The 11,209-nt window shown below is 39.5% G+C and overlaps 1 protein-coding gene across 1 annotated transcript; it reads left to right on the top strand.

Annotated features, from left to right (window-relative positions):
* Positions 1-7,061: 7,061 nt before the first annotated feature.
* Positions 7,062-7,991, top strand: LOC124991077 (olfactory receptor 2A14-like). The gene has a single exon (XM_047561777.1). It carries the CDS (start codon positions 7,062-7,064, stop codon positions 7,989-7,991), a length of 930 nt encoding a protein of 309 aa, XP_047417733.1.
* The last annotated feature ends 3,218 nt before the right edge of the window (positions 7,992-11,209 follow it).

Here is an 11,209-nt window from a genome sequence, read left to right as displayed (position 1 = left end):
ATTTTAGTGAGGAATTGGTTCTTACCAATTTTAGTTTTTAAAGAAAAATTTAGACTTTATAACGTAGTACAAATTTTTAACAGTTGCTTAACCATAATTGTATAAACCCCTATTTTTAATAAAACTTAAGAGACACAAAGTTAAGAATGAATTGGTGTTTCTAAGAAATCCTTGTCATTTTACCATGTCATTTTACCATATAGATTAAACTTTGGCTTATATCAGAACATTAGTATTTCACCTTAGGAAAAACCTTAAATAGCTTTAGCTGTTTTACATACACACAACCAACTTAGTTACACACAGACTTGTTGAAACTTGCCCTTTGTTACACACAGACTTTTTTATCCAGAAACATTTTCTTTTCCTTTTTATTAAATACATTTTTAAACCCAGAACCTTTTATTTTCTCTTCCCTATTTGTTGACCCCTTTTTGTTCACATTCTGAAACAACTCTTATGAAATTTCTGAATTTAGATAAATCACCCTATTTTAATAAGATTAAATATTTTGTTGTTTATAGTACTCTTAATTGAAACACAGTTGAAACTTTTGGGACCCTTTATATATAGAATTCCACTTGTTAGGACATAACTTCTAATAACCTTGTTTTTAGTTTAGTGATGACACAAAGCAATTTTAAACCCTTTTATTTACCAACCTATGAAAACACCAATAATGTTTAAGTATGATACCCCATGTAATTTAAGGAGTTAAAAGTACTTGATATTATTTAACAATTAGCATTTTAACCTTGTAAATTAACCAGACGTCTCTACAAACACATTTGAGTAATCCCATACATGTCAACTCCAATTTATTTATTTTATAAAAACCAAGATATCAGACAAGTGTCCTGAACAGGATCTGTTGCCTCTTTCCTGCTGAAGAAAAGTCCTAGAAGCAATTGATATTAGACATTGTTTAACATTAACATTTTATTAGTTTGACCACCTGGAGACTTATGAGTTATTTTTAAAGATATTTTACTTTCATTAGTTTACCCAATTTAAATTGAACCCTTTTAAACCACGTGAATAAAAGTATTTGGATCCATTTTTAAATTTTAATTTTAAGAGCGCTCAGTTTTGATGCAGATAAGACATAACACCAGACAGTACGACATACAAATAACACAAAATCAAAGGCCTTGTAATTTATAGGTGAATGTTCATTGCAATGAAACAGCTGTTTAAAAAACTTCAGTTGAATAAAAAATAGAACTGATCAAAAATAAAATCATTAACCTAGGTATGTAGGATTAAAATTATGAGCTCAAAAATACAGCATTAAAGAAAAAAAACAAAACAAGAATCCTGAAGAATAAGTCAGTTTTATGCAGCGGCCCAGGAATTTAAAACGGACACTTTTTTTCTTCTTTTCTTCTTATCTTTAGGTTACCCCCCTTTTCTCCTTGAGACGCTGTAGTTACATTCCAATGTGGCAGGGGGAGGGAGGATCACCCAGGACTTTTTAACCCTTTTTTTCCTGGTTGAGAAATCAGGTTAGGTTTGAATGCAGAAAATCACAAAACATTATTTTTTACTACTTTTAAGGAATGGAGCTGCTGAGCTCTCTGCCTAGGGGGACCCTCCCCTAAACTGATTTCCCTCTTTCTAACAAGTTGTTCCTTACACCCACTTTCATTTTTATTTTTGTTTGTCCCTGATCTTATTGATGCCCTTTTTGATGTTTTAGACCTTTTCTCTTATATTTTCTCCAAAACCTGACTGCCCTCAGTCAGAGGCTCCACAAAAGAGTGTTTTTTTAACTATTGCCCACAGGTCTCGAGTCTTCACCGGTGTCAATGTCATCATTAATAGGGCGCTTAGACTGCATTGTTAGCTTCCCAAATGTCCTTTCTAGCTCCTCCCCTGAAAGTTCCTCTTTTGAATCTTCCCCTTCTGAGTTATTATTTCTTTCTGAGTTCTGAGAACAGAACCGTTTCTCTTTAATCTCTTCTAAAACCTGACTTCCCTCTTCCAGGGGTCCCTTTAGATTTTGTTTATCTTTATGTTGTAAGCAAGATTTAATCAGGGACCAAATGGCTAAAGTTCCAACAGGTAACAGCTTTTGCTTTTTTGTTATGCGTAGATCCTCTCCCAGGTGCTTCCACTGAGGAATATATTTAACAACCCTTTATCTAAAAACCACGGAGAGACCTTTTTTATGGTATCAAGGAATGCTCAAGCTGTTCTACCTTCAGCGGCATTCCGTGATTCCCCAACAACTCCCTAAGAGGCTGCTTCATTCCAGTCCCAGACAGTTCTGTTCCTATGATTAAATCTTACAGCACTAAGAGCTCCAAGCACACAAACAAGCCACACAACAAACACAAAAATAACACACACCACACAAACAATCTGGTACCACTGCATCTATCTATGAAGTTTTAATTTTTTTTTCTGGGTTCTTTACCCTTCACTGCCGGCTACCAATGACGGACTCAAGGTCATAAATGAACTACCAATGACGGACTCAAGGTCATAAATGAAATACCAATGACGGACTCAAGGTCATAAATGAACTACCAATGACGGACTCAAGGTCATAAATGAAATACCAATGACGGACTCAAGGTCATAAATGAAAATAAATAATTACCTTTTACTTTATCTGTAGATTCCCGGGTTTCGGCGCCACCTATCGCACTCCCTGCCCGCAGAGAGATAAGACACAGGCCTGGTTCTTTTGAGCTCTTTATTTTGCGCGCTTCTTCCTCATAGTTCTTTCTTTGTTCTCTCTCTTTGTGGAACTTACACTCCAATATATACAGTACTTGTAACCAATCAGCATTTTCGCACGAGGGGAGAGCATTAACAGATACAGGCAGCGAAGGCAGGCATATAGTGGACCTGTACTGTCCATCAGGGAGCTTAGCCAATCCCTGGAACTTCCTCAAAATAATGTCAGTTGTTTGTGCAAAAGTTAACTGCTCTGGCTCACTGCCAGGCGCCATCTTAGCCTTGCCACACCTAGGGCCAGGGGTCCGGCCGAAACCCCGACAGGAACCCCCTTCGTCAGCAGAGAGGCGACTCTCCCAAGGAGTCAGCTTCCCTGACTTGACGTTCCCCATCACTCTGATTCTGCATCAGACACTTCTTTTATTCTTGTGTTTATTATTTGTATTTCTAACTTGAAATCTCCAGAAGGTACATTACAGATAAGGAAATTAAAAGGCACCAAAATGCACTTCTCTGTATGACAAGGTTCACTTTCCTTGTGCAAATTGAGAACCTGCCATTGCAAGTGCTCTCTTCACAATCTGATGGAACACACAATCATTTTCAGCCTGACTTAAGATCCATTTCTACTTTTAGTCAATGGAAAATCTTGGTCATTGCCTCCATCAGCTCTTATAAGGAAAAATGTAATTGAAGGTTTCAATTTTCTCTTTCCTGTTAAGGGTTAGCTCATTTTCACAATGCAGAAACGTCTTCCATTTGAAACTCCAAGGAAATTACGGATGAGAGATTCCTATTCAAACTTGGTAAGTAGTACTGCTCTCAAAAGGAGCAGATATAATGTGCAATTTTAGTTATATATTATGCTGTGGATTTTCCCAAAATGGAAATGCCCTGTTTTTTAATCCAGAATTACACAGAGTTTATTAGAAAATGAACCAAGGAGCAAACAGTTCATGCAAAAGCTAAATCCCTGCATGATCTAATCCTGCAGAGCTAATCAGTGTAAGCAGGTTCATGTTTTCCTTATGGAATTCCACATGCATTCAAATAGGATCAAAATATACATGTATAAAACTGTGTTTATATTTTAAAATAAAAAGCACATCATATACGCACATACATTGAGTCCATGTAGAGAATTTTATATTTCATTATATTAAATTTGTAATGTCTTTTTAATGCTTGCATGATATTCTGTGCTATAAAAGTAGCTCAATATATTTAATCCATCAAAAAACGTTTATGTCAATTCTAACTTTTAAAAAATACACACAAGCTCACAATGAGCACATATAACCCCTTGTGTACTACCATGATTCAGGCACATGGGATTTCTTCCTCTTCCCAGAACTGATGAGTGCCTCCTGACCAGAGCATTGCCCTTCACTGTTCCTCTGCTGTCTCTTGTTCATTAAGCTCCACTCACATGTCTCCTCTTGGGAGAGGCCTTTTCTGATCATCTCTTCTAAATGAGCCACCTTTAGCCAGGCATGTGGTACAAACCTGCCATCCTAGCTACACAGGGGGCTGAGGCAGAGGATCACTTCAGCCGATGAGTTCAAGGCATAGAGAGATCCTGAAAAAGAGGGCAAGAGAGTAAAAGAGAAAGAAAGAAAGAAAGAAAGAAAGAAAGAAAGAAAGAAAGAAAGAAAGAAAGAGAGAGAGAGAGAGAGAGAGAGAGAGAAAGAAAGAAAGAAAGAAAGAAAGAAAGAAAGAAAGAAAGAAAGAAAGAAGGAAAGAAAGAAAGAAGGGAAAGAAAGAAAGAAAGAAGGGAAAGAAAGAAAGAAAGAAGGGAAAGAAAGAAGACAGAAAAAAGAGAGAGAGAGAGAGGAAAAGAAGAGAGAGAGAAACAGCCTCCCCTAAGTCAAGCACCTTTTCCACCATAGTGCTGCTCTGCTTCATTGTCTTATTTGCTAGTTAACTCCAGGTTTAGGACCAGGAATGAACTATGCCCTCTCTCAGCTTCAACTCCAGAAATATTAAATTAAGAAATAGCCACAGGAATCAGATAGAAATTTTAAAAAATACATGTTTTGCTAGTAAGGCTTATTGGAAAACATGGTTCATATCTTTAACAAAAATAACAACCAGCAAGGCACCCTCAGCCCCAAAGGAGACAGAGCATAATCCCTCAAGCTTTATGCAAATGGATGGAACTGTGTGGCCAAAAAGACAAACGTTAAACTGGGTATGCATCAGAGCAGCTGGGATTATAACTAGAAATACTTTGTACTGATGATCACGAGAGCAAGAGGCTTGACTGATCCTCACACTCTCAGGGGATCCTCACACTGTCAGGGGAACTAAAATTGGCCCACTTCTCTACAGGGAAAGCGTCAACAGGCGTAAATACCTTCAAAACGTCTACATCTTTACCATCTGCAATTTAATTTTTTGTGTATAGTTCATGAAAATAAACATGAATACAGGACAAACTTAAGTTTGTAAAAATAATTATCTCAGTGCTAATAAAAACAAGAGAACAAAAAATTCCAGAAGTGAGAAATAAACAAATCATGATATAATAGAAAATATTACTTCTTTTAAATAAAGTATGAAATATAATTTTAATATAAGATAAATTTCATTTCATTAAGTGAAAAAGGTAGTTTAAAATACTCTGTATAATATAGTCCCATTTTTATTGCATAGAGTTGAGATTCTAAAAAAAATATTAAAAGTTTAAAATATTCTTTTGGATCTGGAACATTAGCATGATTTTAAAATGAAGAGAGATCTCAGGCTGTTTCTAGAAAAAAATGTGAAGAGACTGTAAAGGGACAGCACAGACAGGACAGCCCCAGGGCTCTCCCAGGAAGGGATTTCTGGAAAGAACTAGCCAGAGAGTCCAGCTGTTCCCATGTGCGCCTGGCTGTGGGTTGCTCTGTGTTCATCCGAACAGCAATAGGCGACTGGGGTGGTAACAGGCAGAGAGAAAGAAGTTGCTTGGAAGAATTGAGAGTAACTGAAGTTGCCCCAACTGGGAAGATATTGAGGACAAAAAATTCTTCCACCCTAGAAAATGAGATAAGCTCTGAGATTTGGCACTGCACTAAGTTGATTGGGAAAAGAGAAAAACACAATGCAGTTATGGTGTAACCACCGTCACTGTGACTTCGTTTCCACGTGTGAGTCCTCTCCTTTAGAAAGACTTGGAAGTGTCATCCTGTTGACTGCCGTCCTGAGTCACATAGTGACAAGGACACAGTCCAAGCAATAAATCATTAGAAGACCTCACTGGAGAGTCTACACTTCACAAACTCCGAGGTGAACACTTCCCTAGGTGATATGATCCTATGGGACCACAGGAAGTCCAACATTGACCAAAACATCATCATGGGACATCTAACTGTACTTAAGATGTATACAGTATCCTTCACACATGGCCAGAGAATTCTTTCACTTACGCCTAAATTTCAGAATCAGGTGCGAATGAAGAAGTAAGTTAAAACTTTCAAAATAAAATCACAGACACTGGAGATGAATGACAACAAAAAAGTACCAAGAGGAGCTTCCAGGGAGCAGCTGAAAAGGGAGGTCTCAGGAAGTTGTAAAGAAGCTACAAAACCAAGAAGTCACGTAGAAGGGATTTCAAACCGAACTTAGTGGGTGGAAAGCGTGTTGAGAAGGTAAGTGGAGCCATGGGCAAGCATGTGACAGCACAGGACAGGCTTGTCCCATCACATCACATCACACCTTGACCCAGGAGGCAGGACACTCAGGAATGAAGTACCTCCTAGAGCAGCGTTTTGTCAGGAAAACCTCTTTTCAAACTACATTAATAACCATGACTCCACCCTGAAGGGGAAGGCAGAATACTTGAATTCTCCAAAAACAACGTATGTGTCATGCATGTATATGTACCCACATATATAGAGTAGACTACAGTAGCTCCTGCCATGTTAACCTATAGTTTGTTATCTATACTAAGACATAGGGCAAGAGATGTCGCTTAGGTGTAGAGCACTTGCCTAGCATGCATGAGGCCGTGGGCTCAATCCCCAGCATGGCAAAAAAAAAAAAAAAAAAAAAAATACAGAAGAAAAAGAAAGAAAGAAAACATGGAGACAGAAAAAAAAATACAGAAGAAAAAGAAAGAAAGAAAAAATGGAGAGAGAGACAGAGAGAGGTATATATTATCTTTTCCCCTTATTATTCCATTGATGCAATGGGGTTTTTGTTTTTTCCTCCCTCATTTTTATGATCAAACCAGGTAAGTTTCTGGAACATATCTGAAAATGAATGCTAGCAAATCCATTCTAAGTGATACATTTCCAAATGCTCCCTCGGTGACCTCCACTAACTACCGTGCATCTCTGCTCCGCAGCACTGAGCCTCCTGTCTGGTCCAGGTCTCACTGCTGCTGGAAGAGCATGGGAGGCAACCAGACATGGATCACCCAGGTCACTCTGCTGGGCTTCCAGGTGGAGCCGACACTCGAGTGTTTCCTCTTTGGACTTTTCTCTGTCTTCTACGCCTTCACCCTGCTGGGGAATGGGGTCATCCTTGGGATTATCTGTCTGGACCCCAGACTGCACACCCCCATGTATTTCTTCCTTTCACACCTGGCAATAGTTGACATGTCCTATGCTTCCAACAATGTCCCAAAGATGCTGGCAAACCTTGTGAACCAAAGAACTATCTCCTTTGTTCCTTGCATAATGCAGACATTCCTGTACTTGGCTTTTGCTCACATAGAGTGCCTGATTTTGGTGGCGATGTCCTATGATCGGTATGTGGCCATCTGTCACCCCCTACATTATGCTGTCATCATGAGCTGGAGAGTGTGCACCATCCTGGCTGCTGCTTCCTGGGTGTTTAGCTTCCTCCTGGCCCTGGTCCATTTAGTCCTCCTCCTGAGGCTGCCCTTCTGTGGGCCTCACAAGATCAACCACTTCTTCTGTGAGATCCTGTCTGTCCTCAAGCTGGCCTGTGCTGACACCAGGCTCAACCAAGTCGTCATCTTTGCAGCCTGTGTGTTCATCTTGGTGGGGCCCCTGTGCTGGGTGCTGGCATCCTACACGCGCATCCTGCTGGCCATCCTGAGGATCCAGTCAGGGGAGGGCCGCAGGAAGGCCTTCTCCACCTGCTCCTCCCACCTCTGCGTGGTGGGGCTCTTCTTTGGCAGTGCCATCGTCATGTACATGGCCCCCCAGTCCCGCCACCCTGAGGAGCAGCAGAAGGTCCTCTCCCTGTTCTACAGCCTTTTCAACCCCATGCTGAACCCCCTGATCTACAGCCTGAGGAACGCAGAGGTCAAGGGGGCCCTGGGTAGGGCACTGAGGAAGGAGAGGCTGAGCTGAGAGACACGGAAGGGCCACCAGGGGAGGGGACTTTGCTTTCTATGAAATATGGGAGTTGGCATTTTTTGCCCTTTCCTAGAATACATGCTGTCTTAAAATGGAATATTGTAGGACTACAGGTACAAAGTTAAGACAACGCCTTTGAGGAAAAAATAGTTGAATGCTTTCATGATATTGGATAAATGTGGACTATTTAAGGGAAACTCAAAAATGTTTAAGGAAACTCAAAAAACACTAAACAAAATCTCTAAGTGTGATAAATATGAGACCTTTACATAATTAGTCACTGCTCATCAAGGTCATTATTAAGAATCATGAAGTGGAGCCACAGATCAAGTGAGCGTATTAAACTACACACACACACACACACACACACACACACACACACACACATGCATACTTACATATATGACTAAATGCAACTATAGATAATACATTGGATAAACTCCTTCAAATCAATGTAAAAAAGATAAGAAAATATAATAAAATTAGCAAAGCATATGAGCAGTCATTCTACAAAAAATATGAACAGCTAATAAATATAAAGTTCTTCTTGCTGCCTAGTCAGCAAGAAATTGTATTTACAACGACTATGAGATACTATTTTATACCCATAAAAATATCTCACATTTTAACAGGTAATTCATCATTGGACTGATTGGAAATCTAATTCCAATTATTGGGAAACAACTAATACCATGAAACCTTTTGTCCAGATTGTCCAACTCACTTTAGTTAATAAAATCATGATATACACCTTCTAGATGTGATTTTTCCCATGAAGGGACATAAGTAAATAGTTATGACTCTGAGGGCCATCTTTTCTATCATAACAACTCAACTCTGGCAGAAGCAGTCATAGACCATGTGTAAATGAATGGGTGTTGCTGTGTTTCAATAAAACTTTACTTACAAAAACATTGCTTGTTAAGTGGGACCCAGGAACAATAGCTTTCCCACTGTTGTTCTAGACCTAGAACTAATCTAGTTCCACATATTTCTAATTAGAGGGTCTCACTGGGGATGGGGGTAGGCCAGGGATCAGGTGATTAGATGCAATTTAAGGCCAAGAGTTTGGAGCACTTCTAGAGTGAGTCTTTCCCTCTGACATCTTCTAAAACATACCATGACTTAACAGCTAATGGATTCTACATGTCCATATTTGCTCCACTGTATTTTGGAACTGAGAACAGGCTCACGTACTCTCCATCACAACTTTGAACTTGAAACCATGATATAAAAAATCCTGCAATAAAAGATTTGGATTGGAGTACTGTAAGCAATAAGAAAGAGCAGAGAGACATACTGAACAGACTGGTTGTTAATAGTGAATGTACCAGCATTTAGATTTTTTGTTTGTTTTCTTTTAAATTTTGCAGCCATTTTATCAGAAGCACTCTCTGTCTTTATGTTGAGATGATCCTAGTTTTAATTATATATTCTGACAGCCACTCTCACCTCAGTCTGGGTTACCAGGAAATATAATTCTCAACCCTCATCAGGTAGCTGATGATAATTGTGCATGGAAGAGAACACCAGAAGATAAAACAGTCAGTAAAGGAACAGAAAAGAAATTGGAGTTCTTCCAGTAGATAAATTTTCACCATGTAGAGAAGGGGATCATGAAGATTGACAAGGAAGGGGAATTCTAAAGTCGAGAATTATTCACATGTTCACAGCATGAGTTAGCTTCAATAATCTCAGAACATTTTTCATCTGTCTGGCTTCTTTTTAACTCCTGAAATATACACTCTTGCTCAAGCGTATATGTTTTGGTTTCCTCCTTCTTTGTGCTCCTTGATCAATTTTAAAATCAAACATGCCATTTTTAGCTTTTCTGCGACTGCACAGATTTCCTCCCAGTGTCTACCATTCCTAATGGCAAAACATTGCTAATAACAACTGTTGCTGTGCCACAGCTAATTTGAAATATCTTTGTACCACCTTCTCCCAAGAAGAGTTGGTCGTGTATGACGCCAGTCTCTTTTGCTCAAAATGTGTATTTAAAAAGAAATCGCCCCTTGAGGAGCAGTACCCTTTGATGCTAAAGTTAACACTGAAATGGAGGTGGGGGAGATTAGACTTCATATTTCACAAAAATAATACTGTGATCAAACAAATACACAGGTAACCAAATAAATATTAAAGAAAGCCTTAAATTAGAGGTAGAGAGATCAGGTCCAGAGTTTTATCCAAAATTCCCAGTTTCATATATACATATATATGGATGTATTTCTATAATGCTAATGAAATAGGAAAGTATGACCTTCACTCCAGAAGAAAAGCAAGTAGTAGAAGCCGTCTGTAAGAGTGAGCAGCTGTTGAATTTAACATATAAAAACTGAAAATTAGTCCTTAGGAATAAATTTGATAACTAAAGGGAACCATGATTATAGAAGTAAGAGATTGTCCTAAATCAGACCACCAAGTTACATTGCTTCAGATCAAAGAATGACTTTGTGCCCACAGTTCAACAATGGGCAAAGAGCCCCTCAGGTTGTGTCATGGCTTCACACTTTCTGAAATGGCAGCGTGCAGAGCTGGCTGCATGCCTACCTGAAGGGGGCCATGGGAGGTCCTGACTCAACGCACGCCTCCTCTTTTCTGAAGGATTCGGGGAATAAACTGGGGAGGGTCCTGGTACCCCTTCATAATCTTTCCCCACATTTTTCTCAACTTTCTTTTTTCCTACCTCATGCAGTCGCCCCTACACCAGGGTAGCCATTATGATCGCCAGAAACACAGATGTTCTGTACTCAAGAAACAGTAGCTAGGCCCCAAGGATTCCCAAAGGCTGTCGGGATGGGCCAGTTTCCAGCCCATCGGGCAAAGCTGTGTGCAGGTGGATGTAGCTTGTCACCTCGTGCTTGACGCAGCCCACTACCCTCTATGAAAGGGAACAGACTGAAGGAAAGACACTTACTAACCTGGTACTGCCACCAGCCCTTGCCACAGCACAGTGGCTGAACCTAACATGCCTTCGAGTGTGGAAAACTGAGTTGAAATCCATGACAAATGGGGCAAAGGAGAAAGAGCTGTAAATAGGAAACAGACGAATAAGTCACACATCAAAAATAAACATCACAAGATGAGAGAAATATAATACACTGCTGCCTCAATTTGTCCACAACTAGAGAATGATTTTGTCCCTTGGTACATTGACAGCAAATGCCCAAAAGGCAGAAGCCATAGATTTGCCAAATCCACCCCTGCTCTTG

Source organism: Sciurus carolinensis, chromosome 8 (genome assembly GCF_902686445.1).
Source record: "Sciurus carolinensis chromosome 8, mSciCar1.2, whole genome shotgun sequence".
Lineage (NCBI taxonomy): Eukaryota > Metazoa > Chordata > Mammalia > Rodentia > Sciuridae > Sciurus > Sciurus carolinensis.
The sequence above is the reverse complement of the archived record's forward strand: the minus strand, read 5'-3'. Positions and strand labels throughout refer to the sequence as shown.

Excerpts from the sequence above, each read along its gene's own strand:
- LOC124991077 (XM_047561777.1), top strand. The coding sequence starts at position 7,062 with ATGGGAGGCAACCAGACATGGATCACCCAGGTCACTCTGCTGGGCTTC.